The 22,598-nt window shown below is 44.9% G+C and overlaps 1 protein-coding gene across 1 annotated transcript in view; it reads left to right on the top strand.

The window, feature by feature from the left end:
* The first annotated feature begins 20,146 nt into the window (after positions 1-20,146).
* Positions 20,147-22,598, top strand: part of LOC135898923 (uncharacterized) — a 78,404-nt gene continuing 75,952 nt past the window's right edge. The window contains exon 1 of the mRNA XM_065428174.1: positions 20,147-20,230. Within this exon, the coding sequence (XP_065284246.1) occupies positions 20,227-20,230 (4 nt within the window). The 5' untranslated portion in view covers positions 20,147-20,226. The remainder of the gene's footprint in view (positions 20,231-22,598) is intronic.

Below are 22,598 nucleotides of genomic sequence, written 5' to 3'. Positions count from 1 at the left end.
ACCAGGAATATCAGACCAGAAAATAATATCCGTCGACATACCAATCGATATACTCAGTCGCCGGCGATCACCTGGTTTTAAATTAAAAAGACTACGCACGGGCAGACGATACAACAATAGTGGATACCTTAAGTCTATCGTTTAGTGAATTTCACCTTGTGTCACCTAGTGAATCTGTAGAAGAATTTTGGCAATGTTTCAAGGAAATCGTCGAGCATTGCATAGATAAATTTATTCCCACCAGCATGAAAAATACGTAGGAGCAGAGCCCATGGATAACTAGGGAAATAATATACATAAAACGCAGCATAAAACGATTCTACAAAAACAAACAAAACCAAGCCAAGGTGTCCAGTTTTTGTGCTCAATTAAAATTAGCGTTACGGGATTCTAAGAAAAAGTACTTTTACATACCGCTTCCTGGGTTCTTGAAGGCTTCGCCACAAAAGTATTGGATGCACTTAAGGGATAAAAAAAGAACAGATACACCAGATAAAAAGCGGATCTCAAATGATCACGGAAAATACGCACAAAGCTGACTGCTTCAACGTATTCTTCCAGTCAGAATTTACGAAGACGAAAACAGAGGAAAGAAACAATTAGCGCAGTGAATTGGGCGTCTGCGCAACGGGCCCACTAGAAATCACTTAGGCAGGCATATTTCAGCAATTGCTTACGCTTGATACCAAGAAAGCTAGCGGGCCAGACGGGATCCCAAGTGATTTTTTACGGCGATATGCTGAATGGGAGTCATTTTACCTAACCATAATCTTGAAAAAATTCTTGGAAACCAGTTCACTACCTCAAAATTGGCGCGGTGGTGTTGTGATTCCTGTTTTTAAATCTGGCAGGCGAATCCAAGTTAGCAACTATCGTCCCATATCACTTATTTCTGGGACCTGTAAGCTTATAGAGCATGCAGTAGCAAAGCATATCATTCTTTTCCTTGAAGCCAATAACTTTTTCTTTTCGTGACAACATGGTTTCCGCAGCGGATTGTGAACCATTTCGCAACTGATTGAGACGGTTCATGATTTTTATTTAGCTGTGCATACCTGGGAACAAATTGGAGTCGTCTGCATCGTTTTTGCAATGACCTTTGATAAGCTACCGCATTGTAAATTGCTTTTGAAAACTCAGAACGCAGGTATTGCTCCCGACATTGTGAACTGGTTTGCAGCCTATTTGAGTGGTCGTGTACAATCCGTGCGCATAGAAATCATCATGTCTCATCCACTAGAAGTCTTGTTCGGGGTTCCACAAGGGTCAGTAACTTTTTGCCGACGATTCTTTGCTTTATTTGACAGTGGAAGATAAAACTGACCATAGGAAAATTAATCGATGCCTCCAAGGTTCAAATGACTGGTGCATAAAATGGGAAATGGAAATAAATTATTCGAAATTGACGTTTGCTCATATAACAAGAAGGAAAACCGCGTCTTCCTTTCAGTATAAAATTCGTGACAACTATTTCTTGAATGTACGCAGATTTAGGTACGTAGGGGTGGTATCATGACTTGTGTGGCGCCTCCAAGTGGAGAAGGTCTGCTCTAGAGCTTACAGGAAACTTATTTTTAAGAAAAGCATTGCATCATGCAACAACACATATGAAGGTAATTACGTACAAAGCATTTATTCACCCGGTTTTGGAGTACGCCTCCCCAGTTTGGAGCCCTCACCAACTGTTTTTAGGAGATAAACTTGAAAAAATTCAAAGAACCGCTGTGCGTTGACCTCCTCCTCACTGATACCTCACCTCATGTTCGGATATTACTCTTCGATGATCGTCCGATCATCCCTGGTCATTTACTTCGAACGCCAAACAGAAAATTATACCCTAGGGTACAAAATGCTATAAAAAGCCTCACTATGCAAGTAAAAACTCATATGTGTCATTGTTCGATGACATTTTACATGAAGATATATTACGAGCAGTAGAACAGAATTGCATACCTTTTAGAGAAAGAATTGATAACTCAAGTTAGAGGTTCGCTCCAGGTGTAGCTATAAAATATAGCAACACACCTGGTTGTAACAAACCACTCAAAGGTCTCAATAACAAAACGAAGCGTCTACATCAAAATTCGGTTAAAGACAGGTTCTCGGAATCATGGAAACAATACAATAATGCGGTCCTAAATACAAGTTCCTACATGAATATACCGGTGAACATCTTTCCTGTCATGATTTCGCATCAATGTCTGATGAATAATGATCACTCGTTTTTGCGTATAATAAAACGACCTTCTTATCTCGATGTAGCCCTCACAGACTCAAACGGCGAGAGTGTCCCGTAATTTAGGTTCGAAGAATAAACGACGCATTTTCCTGGATATTTAGGTACGGAGATGTCACTACATGCCTGAATTTAAGCGTGCTCTCTGCTGTAAGAATGTCTGTGACAGTAATTGATGAAGCGAAAATTTATTTGGAGAAGTCAAAAATTTTTTTTTCGAGATGCGACCACAATAGATGAAATCAGATTATTCTAAAAGAAAACACACATGGCAAGTGCTGTCCCATGCACTCTCCCAAATAGTTCCCTAATTGTTCTCTGATTCAAACATTGTTAACCTGCCGGGATTAACTAAGGTCATACCAATCTTTTATTCTGATGAACGTTTTCTACCTCCCATCTACAGACCCATATCTATAACAAGTATAATGTGAAAATTTTTCTAACATGTCCTGCACCCACAAGTTATAAAATATTTCCAAGAGTACAACATAACTGTTATGTATCACTGCCGTTCCCGCAAGGGTTATTCATGCGATGCTAAGTTGTTTCTCTCGTGTGTAGATGTGTGTAGATTGCTTGAAGTCTCTCGACCGTTTTCCTCACCATTGTCCCCTAACAAAACCAGCAATGTCCACCATTCATCCTCTTGTTGTGGCATGTACGAGAACGAGAGGAAGGCTGGCAAAGTGCGCGCAGGAGAGGAGCGGCGAGATGCGCATGCGCTAGAAGAGGGTGGAAGAGGGCAGGTTAGTTGTGTATACTTTCCTACTTCAGCTACGGCGTCTGAGCGCGACAGCGTGCGTCCTCTCCTGGAGGACGTATCTGCTGGCTTCGTGGGCACTCTGCTCTCGTGCGATCAGTTCGCGCGGAAGCGAGAGTCAGCACGAAGGGCAATATGCACACCGCCTGCTCTCCCACTTCTTCACACCAGTGATCTGACAGCTATTGTCCACGTTCATGGAGTGACAGGCGTTCGTGTTTGCCTGTGCACGCGTGACAACGTGCTTCTGAACTCAGCTAACAAGCGAATGTTTACAGAAGTTTATGTAGCTTACCTTACATCGTATAGCTAATAGTTTGCTACAGCAACCAATACATTGCCTGGGGCAAGAAACTGTGACTTCTTTTCTTATTACATTGACTTACCAGATAACCTTGAACCACGAGTCATACCTTTTACGGACGACTGCGTATTCTACCGCAATACCTTTTTGGCTGACCCACAAACTCTGCAGTCTGATCCTAATGCAGCAAACGCATGGTGCCAGATACGGTTAAGGCCACTAAACCTTTCGAAAACTAAACTTGTGTCTTTTGCTAGCCGAAATTCCAGGATTCAGACTTTCTACCTGTAAACGAATGCTAACGTTAAGGTAACTTCGAGCTATCAGTCCCTATGGCTCCGTTTCCGCATTGACCCTAACGTTATAAAAGCAACATTGGTACTTCCCTCGCATGTGGTCACCGCTGCCTTCGTCTAGTCAAACGTAACCTGAAACCCGCTTCGACACACACGAGAAATCTACCCTACAATAGAACAGTTCGCACCCCAGTTGCGTACCCGTCAACTTGTAGGACCCAGACAAAGAGCACATCATTCGTGGCAATGAAGCCCTTAAAGTCCTGCTCCAAAGTTTATATCCTCATAACTTTCATGTAATTTCTTACATATTCCGATACCCTCACAATTTGATATACGCTAAACAGCTGAGTAGCAACCTGCGTTTTCACACTAAGGCTGGACATAACTCTAACGAAGCTGAAAAACTTATTCACAGGTATCAAATGTCCTGACTGCTAGTAATCTTTGCGCGGTGTACCTCCTTATTTTTTTTTTAGATTTCACAAGCATTCTCTTCTTACAGGTAACTAACTAACAGTGTGCTCTGCTTTGTAACGTGAGATTCATCTGTTTGCAATGTAGAACTAGAAGGTCTTTAAATATCTTGAACGCATGTTATCTGCTCTCATACCATTCAGTATAGTATGCTGTTTTTACAGTGTTTTATTGCAGCCTATACAGTCAATCATGGCAGTGTTGAATTGTTTGCCTATTTTGCATGGCACCTCTTCAACTAAACACTAGATTGATGATCCCTGCCCCCTCTCCTCCTTTGAAAAGAAATACTCCCTGACAGTAGGACCTTTATAGTGAACGGATAGACGGAAGGGCGGACGGAGGGACGGATGGAACGATGTTCATTAATTTTTTTTCTATTATGCTTAAAATCGAACCCCTCTGGCAAGGTAACTATAAGTTAAAGTCCTTATGCCTATGGATGGACATTGCGGCATTCTTACAGAATACGCCTTAAAGGTCGCTAAAGCAGAGAAGTTGCAAACTGCTCTTGGTCCACTTATAATTTTATAGCCGTGCCTACTTTGCCTTTTTCTCACCCAACGTCATCGAATACCCGAAAACGCCTCATCACAGCATTATGTGTAGCAACTGCTTATGCACTGTTCCACAGAACAAATTAAAATATTTCAGATTATCCGTCTTTGTCACAATTAGCCATCTGCTATTGGTAAAAAATTTGAGGCCGCATCCGCCTTGCTGGTCGGTCCCATCCACGGCGTCACAAAAACCGCAAAAACTCCCCATGTCAAAGGAACGTGTACGCAATAAACATTCGCTATTAGAGAATTTTAGCCTGTCCGCTATTCCGGTAAACGGGAGCAGTTGGACGGATTGCAGGATTTGCGGGGGCGTAAAGGTGAGCGGCCAGAGCGGTGCAGCCGCCTAGTAGCGTACAGTACAACCAGACAAACGCAGAGATAAAACTGCAGTAATCCACTATATCCCTTCGCTACTGGTGCAAATTTTTTGCAGCTGCGTAAGTGTGAACACGATTTCGCAACTGCCAAAAATTTGCACTAGGAGCTAAGCAGAATATTGGAATTAGGTTTGTGTTTGTTTGGTTAAGCTTTGCACCACCAGCTGACGCCACCAATCTGGCCGCTCGCGTTAACGCCCCCGCTAAACAGGTAAACCACCCGTGCTTGCCAGAATACCGGAAACGCTACATGTCGAAAAAATCAACACACATACGCGCACACAAAAACACGCACGCGCATCAATATATATATATATATATATATATATATATATATATATATATATATATATATATATATATATATATATACAAGGCAGAAAGCTAATTAAACAACGCCAACGCGCGCAGGTTCGTGCGCCCCCTCAAGAGCACAACAGCATGCATCGGCTGTAAGCATCGCCTGTGATCATCGGAAGTTATTGGAGAAGCTGTACATATGTCATGGCCGCCATGCGTCGTTTCGTTTCTTAATGTGCCTCTTGGCGACCTGCTGCTGCTATTCACCGCGCTTACTGAGGAAGTGCGGCCACAATTTCACGGCGATGCCTTGGCTGCGTCATTGAAGGCAGCACGTGTGTAGTGTGAGGAGCCAAACGCCCATTTGCTTTTGAACTGTTTTGCAGCAAACGACACAGCGGTGGCCCCGCATTTCGTAACGTTACACAGTCTGTCGCCACAAAATGGTGCGGTTTGTAGTAGAGCCTTAGAGGCAGCAATTTCAAATTGACATGATGATTTATAATGTGAGCTTAGAGTTCACTTCTTAAGGTGCAAAACCATATTTAGCCCTATGTAAAAAGTTAAAATTGTAAATTTTGTTACGTGTGAAAATACAGACGGAAAAGGCTATTTACAGGCTACTTACATTGGAGCCAGATAGCCCGGTCAACCCTCGCTCGCGCTAAGGGAAGCGACGAACTTCATAGTCGTTCTCGCGGAGGCCCGTGTCTTGAGCATAGCTCGAATAAATCGTAATACTACCCCCCCTCCCCCGGTGGCAAAAGCGCATTGCGGTGCGGTTAAAGATCCAAGGCGCGTGGGGAGTTGTAGGGCTTGAGTGGGGCGACGTGGACAATGTCACTGGCTGTCATAGCGGAGGACCTAGTGGGCGTGGCTGGAGCGATATCATAGGTGACATCGGTCACTTGGCGGAGCACGCGTTATGGGCCTGTGTAACAGGAAAGCAGTTTTTCACAGAGACCGACTTTACGCTATGGTGACCAAAGCAACACAAGGGTGCCGGGCACAAAATGGACATGATGGTGGCCGAGGTCGTAGCGCTGCTTCTGTTTACCTTCAGACACTTGTAGTTGAGTGCGCGCAAGTTGGCGATCATGGTCAGCATGGGTGATTGCATCACAGGGCATAATCGCTATTTCAAGCGGTGGCGGACGGAAGCACAGCGTCCAGTGGTAGCGCTGGTTCTCGGCCATACAAAAGGTAAAACAGGAAAAAGCCAGCAGTTTCGAGACGGGAAGAGTTGTGCGCAAAGGTAATATACGGTAGAGCGTGGTCCCAGTCATGGTGGTCGTCTGGAACGTGTTTGGATAGCATGTCTGCAAGGGTGCAGTTCAAATGCTCAGTGAGGCTATTCGTTTGGGGGTGGTAGGAGATGGTAAATTTATGCTGTATTGAGCAGGCACGTATGATGTCGTCAATGACTTTGGCTAAACACGTATGGTCATGGTCTGTTAGCAATTGACGCAGAGCACCATGCGCTAAAATTAGATCATGTAGGAGGAAGTCCCTCACATCAGTTGCGTAAATGGTCCGATGAGCATGGGTTACGGCTTAGCTGGTCGCGTAGTCCGCCGTGACTGCAAGCCACTTGTTTACTGATGTAGATTCCGGAAATGGGCCGAGAAGGTCTAAGCCGACACGATGGAATGGCTCAGCAGGGATGTCAAGCGGCTGCAGCAACCACCGGGGAGCTGGGAAGGCTTCTTGCGTCGTTGGCAAAGTTCACAAGCGGCGACGTAACCTCGTACGGAACGGGCAAGGCCGGGCCAGAAGAAACGGTGACGTACACCGTCATAAGTTCGAGATACGCCGAGGTGTCCTGCCATTGGTGCGTCGCTAAGCTCTTTTATAACGGTGGAGCGGAGGTGTTTAGCTGTGACAATCTGGAATTGAGAGCCGTCCGGATTAAGGTTATAACGGTAGGGGGCACCGTCGTGGATGACGAAGAGGCGTAGATCAGCATCGGCCGGATAGTGTACAAAACGGTCGACAAGTGTTCTGATGTAGGCGTCACGACGTTGCTCGTCGCCGATATGAAGCAACTGCGATGCAGAGAATACGCAAGAAGCACTGGCAATATTGGAGGAGTCAGAGTCGTCAACAGGGTAACGCGACAAGCTGCCAGTGTCTTGGTGCAGGCGGCTAGACTTGTACACCACGGAATATGAAAATTCTTGTAGCCTCAAAGCCCATCGACCATGCCGGCCTGTAGGGTCTTTTAGTGATGAGAGCCAGCAGAGAGAATGATGGTGAGTGACTACGGAAAATGGGCGACAGTAAAGGTAAGGACGGAACTCAGCGAGCGCTCAGACAACAGCAAGGCACGCTCGTTACGCAATGGAATAGTTGCGCTCCGATGGTGCTAGGAGGCGGCTCACATAAGCAATAACGCGATCCTGGCCCCGCTGACGCTGGGCTGACACGGCGCCTGCGCCATGACCACTGGCATCTGTACGCAATTCTGTAGGGGCATCAGGGTTGAGGTGGGCGGGAATGGGTGGTGAGTTTAGAAGAGTCACGAGACGAGAGTAGGCGGCGGCTTCTGAAGTACCCCACGATAATTGCACGCCTTTCTTCAAAAGATTAGTGAGGGGTGTAGCAAATGCCGCAATATTTGAACAATACGACGAAAGTACGAACATAGTCCTACATACTTCGAAATTCTACGGCTGTTTTCGGAACCGGAAACTCTCGGACAGCGCGGTTTTTGTCGGGATCAGGCTGTACTCCGGAAGCGTCAACGAGATGGCCCAGAAGAGTAATTTGACGGTGGCTAAAACGACATTTGGGCGAGTTAACTTGCATCTTCGCCTTTCGAAATATATCAAGAATTGTTGCTAGACGCTGACGGTGAGTGTCGAACGTTGGCGAGAAGACGATGATGTCGTCCAGGTAGCAGAGGCATGTGGACCATATGAAACCTTGGAACAAGGAGTCCATCATATGCTCAAAGGTGGCAGGGGCGTTGCATAATCCAAGCGGCATTACTTTGAATTGGTATAGGCCATCAGGTGTGATGAATGCAGCTAATTCTCTATCCATATCGTCAACAGCAATCTGCCAGTATTAAGAACGAAGATCAATAGAAGAGAAATAGCTGGAACCGTGCAGGCAGTCAAGCGCGTCGTCTGTAGGTGGGAGCGGGTAGACGTCCTTTTTTGTAATGTTGTTCAGATGACAGTTGTCTACACAGAAGAACCACGTGCCATCCTTCGTCTTAACCAACGCCACAGGTGACGCCCATGGACTCGAAGAAGGCTCAATGAATTTTTTATCTAGAATTTATTCCCTTCGTTTTGAATTACTCGCCGTTTCCACGCAGAAACTCGATGCGGTCGTCGGTGAATAGGTGTAGTATCACCAGTAAGAATCCGATGCTTTACCGCACGTGTCTGGCGTAAAGGGCGATCGTCGAAGGCGAAAATATCTGGGTAGGACGATAATACTTGGCAATAATACACCCCACCTCAACCAGAATGTTACATGTGAAAAGACACAGACAAAAGAGGCTATTTACAGGCTATCTATACTGGTGCCAGACAGCCAGGCCTACCCTTGCTCGCGCTAGGGGCAGCGACCAACTTCGTCGTCGTTCTCGCGGCGGCTCGTCTCTTTATCATCGCTCGATAATATCTTAATGTTATGTTATCAAGGTTGGAGAAGGACGACACAATAAAATTTTGCTTCTGGTACTTCTTAAAATCAGCCTAACATTCACTAACTTTGTGACAACTCATGCAATATGGTCACTGCGCATGGCATTTGCGATGACACGAGACGTGTCACGCTGCTGCGATCACGGAAAGGCCCAGAAGCATGTACTAGAAGTCGTAGGAGGTGTGCCAGGCAATTACTTCCCAGTTTTATTTCAGAAGCCTAAATTTTACTATGCCGAATGTATTGAAGAGGCTATCCGAGTTTCCCTAATTCATAGGCAGCTGAACTGCAGACTCTCTTCCGGAATGCTCGCAGACGAAAGATCTATCAAAGGTAGAAGTTAGTTATGAGAATTCAATGACTGGTTGAAGTGGCTGCGGAAGCACACAAATTGTGATGGTGGAAGGTAATGGGCTGTTTTTGTGAATGTGCATTTCAAGCCATGATCAGCGGCCACCTGACGCTGGTTTTCACAAAAAATTGATATAATATAGGCACAGGGACACAGACAGGAAAAAGAAACAGAAAAGAAGACGGTGCGCTGTCATGTCGGCCCACCGTCCTGTTGCTTCTTTTCTCTCTGTGCGTCCATGGCACTGTTGTATAATTACATTACAACGCGAACTTGGCCGGCTGTTCGTACTTGTACAAGAACTTCCAAAACTGAAAAACAAAAGTTGTACGCGAGCATTCGCTGCGGCACTCTGAGATAATAACGCAATCCGGTTGCCGACAAAAGCAGTGTTTCCAGGAACGTTCAATGTTTCAGCTGCGTTCTGCTCTTGCCGCACACATACGGCTCAATGTATGATATTAAATATAAAGAAACAAGAAGGGCTCCGATTTTTACCAGTTGTTCACAAAATTTCTAACTTTACCAGTAATTTAATTGCAAAGACTCAGAAATTGTTATTAAAAATCTCTGTAGTATTGCCTGGCTTAACCAATAATCACGCACAGAGATGAATTACGCTAGGTGCGAATGTCACTTGCTTAAAGGACGAAAGGCGTGCTAGAAATTGAAGAATATCAATAATTTCTCATCGAAAGAGAACACCACTGGTGTAAGTAAAACTTGTGGTTCATTCAATGCTGTTGTATATAGTATTTAATTACATTCCAAGGAAGGAATGTATCTTTTTTAGTTTTCATTTCCCATAAAATAATTTTGAGCAATCTTCATGACGTGCCTTTCCACGTTACGACGCTGCGTGGCCGGCACTTCCAAGACGTAAAACAGGCTGATGATGATGATGATGACGATGAAGAAGCAGAACATTCTCATTTTCTACACATGCGGGAAGCCAGAAAGAGCATGCTGAGACGATGAAAATAACAAATATTAAACAAGAAGCTATGCAAGTGCATTGCCGAGCTTTTAGAAAAAGCCAACATCGACGTTTCGAAACTCGCGACAGATAATTGGTTACAATTCTGTGGCCCCCTGAAAAGCGCTCTATGCACGAAAAATCATATAACATCCTCCCATTCGTGCTAGAACCCGGCAAAACCAAGAACGAGACTAGCAGAATACTACACAATATAGCACACCTGTTCCATCCATTTTGCCAACGAAGCACTCATTGATAAACTTAAGGAGAAGTACATAGGACCCATACCAACATACAACCACCAACCACCATCAACCACCACACCAACAATATACCTCCATGCTCAAAAAAATACATGGGAAAAGCAAACTCCGACCTAGACGCACCCATTAGCGCGCACGAAGTCTTCCAAGCAGCACGAGTTGCCTGGATTAACACAGCGCCAGGTTCAGACAAGATTAGAAACGCCATTACATGAAAACTCAGCGATGAAGCCCTAGAGGCTTTTACACACCTCTTTAGCGAGAACTGTTGGAGCGGGGGTCAGTTACCAGATAGCTGGAGAAAAGTCATTAAAATCACTATCCCTAAACTGGGCAAAACACCTACGTTAGAACCCCTTAGACCAATATCCCTCACGTCCTGTCTTGGGAAAATGTTCAAAAATGTGATGACCCCTATACTACACAGATACCTAGAACGCAAACACTACTTCCCCGTGACGTCGGGTTCCAGCCAGGCCCCTTTCCACAGGATGCCTTCTGGCTCACCGGGGAAGAAATGCTAACCAAGATTCGCACAAGAAACGAAAACCTCATACTAGCCTTAAACCTGAAAGGAGCCTTCGACAATCTGCCACAAGAAGCGGTGCTCGACGAGCTCAACGCGACAGATTCTAGAAAGCTCTCTAATTATACCAGATTTTTTCGAATGGAAGAAGGTCGACTATAGGCCTGCATCAAACCAAATTAGACCCGTTCAACATACACAACAAGGGTATACCTCAACGCTCCGTTATATCACAGCTCCTGTTCAACGTAGCCATCAACGTAGCCATTGTTAGGAATGGCCTGTCAAGATGGCAACATGCAAGTTTGCGCAGCTAGCTGCAGCTGCGAGCGTAGCGGGCTTCCCCGAAGATACCATGAAAGCCTTCAACACCTGCCGCGGTCACTCGTTTTGTAGGGACCGTGAGGTGCCGTGTCAACCGCTCCTCGGCATCACATGACTAAACGCGATCAGCTATTGTTAGTGAAATCGCCAACGCCTTCACGGTTCGACTGAAGCAGCGGAATTCCCAGGAAGGAGATGCCTTGCGGTGGCTTTTCACGGGCCTTTGAAGATGCCCGACAATGGGCAGTGGCGGAGGCCACTCTGTGAGGTCCGCTCTGGAATTTGGAGGTGCCGCCTGGGGTCGGGTGTGACCACCTGGCTACGGGGACGCAGGACAATGGACAACACGACGGCTGCGTTGCGAAGGTCAGCGTCGAGTGCCGTAAAAGTGCGTACGTGTGTGTGTAAACCTTCCCGCAGAGAGGCGGCTTGTTTACGATGGCGTCGAATGTTTTGTCTCGCCTAGGGATCTAGGGAACACGAACTGTTTAAAAACGGCTGTTGTCGGCTGCTAGTGCGTGCCCGTCGTCTTGCTCTGTGCTTGTCAATGTAATCGTGAGCTGTGTGCTCGTCTGCTGTATGCTTCCTCTTGCGGGCTCCATTTGGGAGTCATGCTAGACTGTGGAAACGTATCACTTGTTCAAAATGTAAATACTGCAAATAAATCCTGCTCGCCTAGTCCTGTCGCCCCAAGTTCCTCCGATCGTCCTACAAGCTCGACTCCAAATCCTACACCATACCCCTGTACCAAATAAAATATCTAGGCTACACACTGTACACTCACAGTATCACTATCTGGGCGAACACGCACACTGTCGGTTACACGGAGGACACTCTTCAACAAGCAACAAATGCAATGTCCTCCTTCGCCAAAAGCAGCGTGCTCCAATGCGCAACAGAGAAGTCGAGTGATAAGCATCCCCAATCAACGACACAAAAGAAATGTTCCCATCAATATCTAAGTGGGCGGACACACAGTCAGAGAAGCGGATATCATACGCATCCTGAGTTTCCGAATCCAGAACAACCGATGCGCCAGACACACTCTAGACCTGCTAACCACAATCACTCAATAGATTGCCAAAATGATCAAAAGATTAACCGCTATCGGACAGGCTTGAGGGAAGAAGACACTCTTAGGCTCATCCACGCACTGATAGTAAGCAGAATCCCCTATAGCCTTCCGTACCACAAGACAAGGAAGGCGGACGAGGAGAAAGCCGAAGTTAATATCAGGTATGCTTAGAAACCTGCTGTTGGTCTTCCCAAGCATACGGCCTTGGACAAGATCCTGTCTCCAGTGGCATACAATAGCTATGCTGAACTAAAGCTGCCGTACCCCTTCCTCAACGACAGCGCCTTAGCGGGACCCACTCTGGAAGGGCTATCCTCAAGAGAGCGGGCTACCCCCAGCATCCAACATATGTTAACAAGGACTTAGAAGAGGCATAATAATTGCAGAACACAACTATATAGCACCCCTTCCAAAAACATGCATCACAGCCGACACCTGTACATAAGAGATGCAGGAGTCAAGGCGCTCACCAATGTGTACGTGGATAATGCCGACGTCATGTATGTAGATGCAGCACAATTATCCTACAAGAGAGGATTCATTTACGCAGCGGTCGATCACAGCTTAGACCTTAACCACTGTAATCGAATCGTCACCACTTCTACGGCAGAAGCGGAAGAGGCAGATATTGCCAACGCCATTAGATTGCAGGATAAAGCTGACAATGGCGCCGTCATCTTATCAAACTCCCAGGGTGCATGTAAACTCTTCATAAAAGGTTTGGTTCACAAAAACATAACGGACTTGCTTTCTACTAACTGTAAACATTACCATAAAGTCATATGGTGCTCCGAACACGCCGGGTTTCGGGGCAACGAGAAAGCCAACACCCTAGATCGAGAACTTCCCAACTGCGCAAGGCTAGGTGATCGCACTTTCACACACTCATATCCCCACTTCTAGCAGAGACTTCCTCACGTGTCAGAGAATCGACTGACGCACATTCGATCCACCTCACAAATCACTGAACAATACGGAAGCCAACGATCTCCGTAAAATACGAGCGAACCTATTTTATAATCTTAAATCGTTGAACAAATTATTTCCCGAAACATGCAAGGCTGAGTGGCCAAGGTGTAGTGAAAAGCTAACTCTGTTTGATATGCCATGGGATTGTCCCAACAATGCCGTTGAAGTAGACAAACAGCTACATGTCTGCATCCTTAATAAGGAGCAGTGGGAGGTACTACTCGCCAGCTCGGATCCTGGAGAGCGACTAGCCCTTATTCAACTGGTCCAGTGGGGCCCTAGATTGAGGGCCCTGCCTACGTCGACTCCGACTTCTTTCGCAAAATAAAGTTTAATGAATGATGAATGAATAAATGAATTAGCGCCTGCTTCACCTCCACCGCGGGTCGGCCGGAAATTGCACTACCTTCGTGATCGGCCCACGCGTGGGGAGTACTTAACGCCTACTTCACTTCCATCGCGGATCAGCCCGGCATTGCACTATCTTCAGGATCGGTCAAAGCATGGGGATTTTTGTGCCAAAACAGGGCCAAAGTTATGGGGGAATCAGCCCTTAACAGCTTCGCTGTAAAATTGGTTTCGTCGTAAAGTTTATAAATTAATTAAATATTTATTAATGACGACTATGAACGCGGGAGCAGTGGCACGAGCTCGTTCACGCAGTCGCGCCGACGGGCGCTTAACAGCCAGCTTTGGATGACTACGACGACGACGGAGCCAATCATGGTGATAGTTTTGTGTCTACACGGACACATTCCTGATGGAACTCGCCCGTAATAGCTTCCCTGTAAAAAGCGAAATTTGTTCGTGTTGTGGTAGCGGCCTGTGGTGGATGATTATGCCAAAAAGTAAGCTCCACTGTGACGGCGGCTTTTTGTTCCTATTGTACCATAGGACATATTTGTTAACCAAAATGCTGTTGTTTGTACCGCTGTGTCTTCGTTTCTGTGTTGCCCTACGTGCTCTCTTGCGCTTAAGCTCAAGTTGGTCTGAATAAGTCCCTACCTAGTAACAGAGATTTCCATATGTTTGTTCTTATTTTCATCCTCACGATATCCGCCTTCATCGTTGGCTCCTGATTCCTACGGTGAAGCCCCCGCTCACATAATCCAGACTGTATCAGTTTGCAGGACCTAAAGAAACACTTCCAAACAAGATGAATACACCGACTGACATGTCCACGTCATCTAAATTTTCGACCTTTCATGATGTGCAGCCTACATGAGGGTCCAGAATGAAGTCAACTCATGATCACAGCATTCCAGCGTTTCTTGCTTTCTTCATGTCGCCGTCTCATGCACACTCTGTTTTGCTGTAACAAATTCTTTTGACACAAAATTACACAATGCAGTCAAGTGATTGTCATGGAGCTGCTCTGCAATATGCTCCTAGGCAGTCACTACGTGCCAAAGTGCGCTAAATTCTGCCCTGAAAATGCATTAAGATGGACTGTTGTCCAGCTTCCCTTCTATCCAGTTCGTTTCAGTTCATTCTTTTTCATAAACAGAAGTAGCAGAGCTTGCTTCTCATAAATGCTGCTCCTCAAGTCAGCCAAGATATCGTTACTCTGAGGAAAATCTACAAATCTTATATGGAGGCAAGGCAAATAAATTGCAAATACATGATGCGCATCAAGCACGCACGTTCGCTGTTCGTTGCTGCCATTGCAATTTTCTTTGTACACTAAAGCCAAGGCCTGTGTGAGCACTCGCTTGGACATTGGCAAAGCATCACACGTGTGAGCTCAAACTCGCATTTAATTGGGTTAACAGTCTGGTTTGCGTTTCCCACAAACGGACACGGCATCACGAGGAAGCACATACAAAGTTCAGCCGGTGCGAAAACTCACATTGCAATCCACCCGCCACACCGCTGACTTGCAGATAGAACTTGACGCAGCAAAAGAAAAGAAATTTCGCTGCTGCAAAATCGGTGTGACGCCGGTTGGTGCTGCCTGATATCTGACCTGTATATCACACGTGACCTCATTTTTTTACGAGGTAGCTCGTAAATAATCGTCCCTGGTCACCATAAACAATTAAAGGATCGGAAATTGCACTATTCACTCTAAATATGAGCAGAATCAGAAAGCCTTTGCCCCTATCATTTCTAGCCAAGTTACCGTTTTAAATGCGAAGTCAACATATCCATTCCGAGCGGTCGGCTTTTCTTGGACCGGCCTGGCCTTATATTCCGGTAGCTCCACGCCACGGAGCTACTGTCAGTTATTGAAGATGGCGGCTGTGCTTCGTATGTCCACGGTGAACCAGCAGCTAAGTGCGATTTGTTTTCTTTGGGGTAAGGGTGTAACGCCCATCAAAATCCACAGGGAAATGCAACCGGCCTATTAGAGAGGATATCTCGCTTTAAGAAGTGTGAGGTGGTGGTGTTGTGAGATCGCAAAGGGGTCGTGATGACTTGCATGACAATGAGCGTTCGGGGAGGCCGCGATTGTCGCTGACTGACCACCGAGGCATATCAATTTGGGCGCTGCAATGGAACAAATGTCTGAACCGGTGTCGGGATTATGTGTAAAGTAGTGTAAGGTACGTGAAATAGTATGTATATTTGTAGTTACCTCTATCTACGTTCTTTGCAATTGTAAAAAACAGGGACAAAGGCTTCCTGATTCGCCCTCGTATTTCTGTAGTCCTGCATTGATCTGTTCATGAAGGTGACGTTTGTCGAATGCTCTGATGGAGTGATATAAAGTGGTAAACGCATTTTACAATGAGCTGTAGCAGCACATATGTTCACCAGACATCTGCAGTAACCTATTGCTTATTTCCTCTATTCTGCTTTCTGGAACATAAATCACATAAATTCTTCTCTGGAAAGTAACCCCTATTTTTTTGTTCAAGCAACGGTTACCTCTGCTACAAGACAGTCCACTCTGGCCCGTACTCCTCTAAGACTACCGTTCCCCTTTCATATGCCCAACCGCAAGAGACTTCTTGTCAGTTTTCTTACCCCCGGATATTCATTATACATTTCAGTGTTTTAAGAACATCCACATGTCTTCTCTCTCTCTCTCTCTTCCTGTTTTCATGGCTGTGGAGCCCCTCTTCACGGGTGCCATGTGCGCAGAGTGCTCACAAGTGGAACCTCGTTTCTAGTTTCCCGAGTAGATAAATATATTGTAAACAGCCACATTTCCTGTGCTTTCGAAATGACGTCACTAGGGTCTTGCTTTCTACAGACTGCTGCTTCTATGGCCATGCCTTTGGGCGATATCTTTACATTAAATAAGATGGAGTATCAGGCGCCACCTATTGACAGCAGCCTCTTCTAAAAAACAGTTATAGTTAGGCAGTAGCGATCGAGTATTGTCAATGGTATCAAAAAGCCGAAAGCTTCTGAAAAACTATTCGCTTTATTCAACAAATCCTGCGATCGAAGGCGTATAATAATTGTGGTGATAATACTCAGGTAGCGTTTGATGCTTCAACGCCCCCCAACGCAATATCACTAGTACTCTGCCACTCATAATACAAACATTATTCTATTCCATAGCAATACGAAAGAAAATGCTATTGCCAGCTCTTTTTGAATTTTAGAAAATAAAAAGAGCTTATTGACGTTGCCGCTGACAGTGACGCAGGCCTCAGAAAGCTTTTGTTTTTCCACTGTGCGTCGCCCGCGCTTTTGCGTTTGTGTAGTTTCGTTATCGGGTAGTTCTGCGCCGATTTTGCTGGCTCGCCGAACTCACAGAAACTGCAAGTAGCAAAGAACACCATATTCGTGCGATGTTTGTGGATTTCCGAACGTTCCACGCCACTTCACCAAGAGCAGGTTTAGCAAGGAATTCAACCCTCTTTCTTGGCACTGTTTCTCCGTGGCCGCAAGTTCGCGTTTTGCGCGACAAACAGCAGCTCCATCAGGCGGGCGCTGTTTTACTCATCGGCAGCGATAAAGGGCGGTGATGGTATGTGCAACATCACCACTCCCAGCTTGGTAACGGCTCATTTGAATTCTGCTAAAGGTGAAAAGACTCTCCAGACGCGATTTTCTCATAAACTAAGTCTTTTCTTGGCGCCAAACAAGCACTTTCAAGTTGCTGGAATGGTCTTTTAAGGCTCTACGTCAGCTTAGTATTTGGCTTTAATGTCCTTTCAAAAAGTAGGCCGTCGCTAATGTTGGAGGACTTTAGCGAGGCGAAGAAAAAAGTGACGTGCTACTTTAGCACCAGCCTTGCTCAAATCCACTTGCAATATCTCTGCTCTAATTCCAATAACTCAGCTGGCCTACTTTAGTATACAGGTTATCGCTGGTGCACGTCAATTCCTGCCGAATTGGTTCCCCGTAGCTTTACGGAGAGCAAATTGGAGCTGTGTAGTTATAATTTTGCCATTGTATTGCAATTCGTAGTTAAAACAATGTTGGGACAGATATCAGTCGCCGTTGGCACATGCTTCCAGTGCTTGTTTCACAGTTAGACGGTCAGGCCTAATCACATAAATGACGGAAAGGAATCATCTGCTCAATTATATTGTCTTTTCAAGGTTTTGAAAAACAAACAGGCACCATAAAGAACAAAGTGGGATTTGACACTAAGATGCGGATTATACAATTTCTGCGTCCTAAAAAATGAATATTCAGCTACGGTAACAGACGACGAAAGAAGTAAATAAGAGAACAGTAACCAATTGTATCGTGGTATTCACAACTGAACATCTCTATGGTATTGCGCGCGTCCTGTTTGGGAGCTCCTGTTTTTCCCAAAGACAATAAAGGAACATACAGGCGCAGGCCAAGCTGGCGCAGAGTAATTTTCAATGCGCTCATCCTAAGGAAGGGCAAGCGCCAACAAATCACTAAAAAACGGTTAGAAGTTTAAAAAAAACAGAGACAATGAACTGCCTCACAGATCAGGTCTGTGGATGTTTTAGAACACGGTGATGAGGCCTCATGAGCACCAGCTTTATCTGTCGTGTTTTAGAGAAGTTTTCACTCAAAGGGTTGACATTCTGAAACGCAGCCAAATCTGTCGTTTGAGTTCCTCCTCTTCATCTTATCAGGGTTACGGCACATTTCTTTTGCGAGCTTCGCCTAAACGTTCCGCGTCAGTTAGTCCTTTCGCTATGCTGTTTGGCACTGCATTTAACAGACTATACTTTGTATGTGCGCTTCTTATTTCCAGCAAGCGCTGTGAAGTTTCAGGAATGGTATTTGAATGATAAAAAGCAGGGACTAATGAAACTGGTAAATATTTTCTGAGATCACTTAACTGACATTATATGCTAGTAATTTGTTGACTTTTATTTCATGTTTTCAGCTTTGCTGGATATTGCTGGAATGTCATTTTATCATTATTCTACCTTCCTGCCGTGTTCTGCCCGACGGCTTGACTGTACTGGAGTCAACTGCTTTAGGCTAGTGAACTTCTACCTGCGAGACAGCTGGCCCCATCAGAAATATGGTCGCTCTTTTGTGATAAATAATAATATAGTAGTAATAATAAATCGCTACTATCTTCTGTTTATATTTAAAGGTTGGCTTTTATTTTTTTCTCCTTCACACAACCCGATTGGTGGCCAATTTCCCATAGCCTACACACTTATGTGATACGCTGCAACTGCGATTGTTCGGTTGGTTCATCCTTGTCAGCCTACCAGCTAATAGAAAAAAGGATGCTTGCTGTGTTTTGTTTGACTTTTAAGAATCAGAAACCTATTTCCACGATAACTCAAAATTTTTATCTTCACACTTGTCTGCTCATTATTCATTTCAATAAAATCAAATGATTCTTCAAATTGATAGCGCCTTTGGTTTCTTATTTGGTATTGGCTCTTTTGTAATTTTGCTTTACAGTAGATAGAGCATATGTATTACAATACTGTTGTACAATTTAGAAAGTGCAAAATGAGTAGTACGAATGCTGGTAACCTTACTGCGAAGGCATGCACTATATAGATTTTTGGAATCCTTCAATTTACGTGTATCATTTGGCCTATTAGAATACGAATTTCTCCCACACTACCTCCAGCCGCATTTCCCCCTTAGTGGGTACACAGCTTCCGTGAGAACTTTTATCATCAACAGCAGCTGGAAGAAGAATAAGAACAAGCAGGTGTGCTACACTTCAACGTAGCTATAGATCATTTTTATTATCATGCCGGTGGTTTTCTACTCATCGAAAACTGTCTAGAAATTCCTCTTCAAAATTTAGGATTACTTTTAAGCAGCACTGTTATAATCTCCCGTGAAGCAACACCTCAGAGATATAGCCACAGGAACGTTTGCCTAGCCATTTATAATTTTCTATGTGGTGCAAAAAAAAGAATGCCTTGTTAATAGTTTTTAGTTTCAAGAATTGATCTATTTCTACTGCAGTGTAGAAAATTCAAAAAAATGAAAGCACATATTCACAGTTTAAATCTTACTATTATTATTCATAATTTACCTTACTCAAGTTTAAGTACATCCTTTTTTTGGCTTTTTTCTTTTTAACATTCCTATCAACGCAAGGCTTACTATAGTATTGATCAATACTTTATCTCATGTATTCGTAGTTTATTTTGCATCTTGGATTATTTGTTTTCCTTTCTTTTTCGAGTTATTTATTTATAAAGCAATTTATTTTCTTTGATTTATTGAACCTTATTAGCACCCGATTCGTGGCCTATCCCCCACAGTGGGTTTGTGCCATTGACTGAGGCTTCATCGTCATCACCATCTTCTTCTTCAGCTCCGACTCGCGAACTCGAAGCACCGTGTTCACTCCTTCGGTAAAGCACAGGCCCGACCAGAGCATCGATCGTTATGGGTGAGTGCTGTCTTCTTGCCTCCTACGGAGCGTGGCAGGGTTCTGGCTTTCAGTCTGCGTCTCCGCTCGTGTATCTAGCTGCAGTGCTGTTGCACAGCAAGCCGGCTGAACGTTAGGCCTAGTGGCCCGGAGAACAGAAAGGCTTTACGCTAAAAGAGGGGAGACCAAGGGACTTCTCGCCTGAGAAATGATGTTAACTAGTTCCTTTATTCTTTTTTATTCCACTGAGCGATTGCTCTGCCGAATTCCCTAATTTCTTGCGACGACGTGGCACGCCGTGCAGTGATATTGTTTTGAATAATGAATAGGCACACAACAAATAACCGCTGAGGGTGCCTTGAGATTGTCAGACTCACGCTAAGGCACTCGTACTTTATCAGCATGTAAAACTCATCAGGGGGATGGTCCACAATGCACTTTTACGTTGAATTATGTGATATGTGCTGCTGCAAACTTTAATGAAGTAAAATTGAGCGTTCGCTTCGAAAAGATGTTTGTGGGACACACACACACACACCCACACACACACACACACACACACACACACACACACACACATATAAATATATATATATATATATATATATATATAGAGAGAGAGAGAGAGGGAGAGATAGATAGAGAGAGAGAGAGATAGATAGATTGATAGATAGATAGATAGATAGATAGATAGATAGATAGATAGATAGATAGATAGATAGATAGATAGATAGATAGATAGATAGATAGATAGATAGATAGATAGATAGATAGATAGATAGATAGATAGATAGATAGATAGATAGATAGATAGATAGATAGATAGATAGATAGATAGATAGATAGATAGATAGATAGATAGATAGATAGATAGATATAGATAGATAGATAGATAGATAGATAGATACTGAGCAGCCTGTGTTGTATGGTTTGACCCTATTGCCATTCCGGAAGAAGTCGCGGGGTGCGGTAGTCTTGAACTTAGCGTCACAAGTTCGCCGCTGGACGTAATTACATATATTCAATTGTGTTTTTTTACCTATTAAAACAACGTGCCATTATTTCGCATTATAGGCGGCGCCTCCAGGACACCAAAGTGGCAACGCGGACACCAGAACTGGAAGCCGGACTGGTCCGTGGGTTGGGGCTCGCCGAGGCTTGCGCGTGCCAGGGATTTATAAGTTTATAGCTATAAATGCGCATAAAAACTCGGCTGTCAGCTGTGGCGGGCAGGCAATTTTTTATACGCACACCCCCTGGCACGTTTCGGCCCCCGCGTCCCCTACACACGGGCCACCCTGCTTCCAGTTTTCATACCCCGCTACGCCTTGGGTTCCCTGGAGATCCTGCGCCGCATTCTTTATTATAATTTGAGGGGCTCTCCTGATGTCTTAGTTCGCCTGTTACATGTGCCCTCCCGGAGCAGTGTTTGTAAAAAAATCCAATGTATCGTCGCAACGCAAAATGTTACCCGCGACTTATACCACACAAGTCAGAACCTTGCCCTTTCTAAACGGGTCTAAACGGGTCTCGCTGCAACAGTACGTTGCCGCAGCGTCAGAACTGCCGGACATCATAAATCTCCAAGAGCCGGGCGCCGCATTTGATTCAATCAGTGGCTACGGGACCGTAACGGGCTCGTGCAAAGCGAAAGTGTGTGCGCTCGTGTCCAGGAAACTCCCCTATACACATACTATTCCAACGTCAGACATTCCTCATCAAATCATTGAAATTGGCCCCGCGGTCATGCGATAATATAGCCTGTACATTTTAGATGTATACAATGCACTTCATGCTCGCTTGAAAAATTTCCATTACCTACTCACAGAACTCAAGATGGGCCCACCGTCCGGGTTGTGCGGTGATTTCAAAGCTACATACGTGGCCTGTGGATATCGCAATAACACACAAAAGGGCACCTGAATTTGAGACCACACACATAATCACCGATTCATCCTTATAACCGATCATACCAAGTCTGCTCGCCATGGAACTAGTGTTCGCGAAAGACACTTGCCCGGATCTGACTTTCACGAGAAGGGTCCAGTGCAAGTGGCTGAACACGGGCGACAGGCTGGGTAGCGATCACCACATTATAGTCATCCACATCAATGGCACAAGTTACAAACGTGCTGAAAAGAAAACCTTTATTACAAGTTGGACCAAACTCCGAAAAACCCGCAGAGATCGAGAAACAGGAGATCACAGCCACCAAATTTATCTTAGTGGGCTCATGGATTTACGCAACGATATAAACAAATCAATTATCCGCATAACCACGACGACAAAGACCTCCGAGGTGGGCCGGCATGTCTTACATCCGTGGGACGAGCGCCGAGGTCTCACAAAACGGGGGAAATGGCACAAACTCAATCTAAAATTCGCCATC

This window comes from Dermacentor albipictus, chromosome 10 (genome assembly GCF_038994185.2).
Source record: "Dermacentor albipictus isolate Rhodes 1998 colony chromosome 10, USDA_Dalb.pri_finalv2, whole genome shotgun sequence".
NCBI classification, from domain to species: Eukaryota; Metazoa; Arthropoda; class Arachnida; order Ixodida; family Ixodidae; genus Dermacentor; species Dermacentor albipictus.
This window is presented reverse-complemented; position numbering and strand designations above follow the sequence as displayed.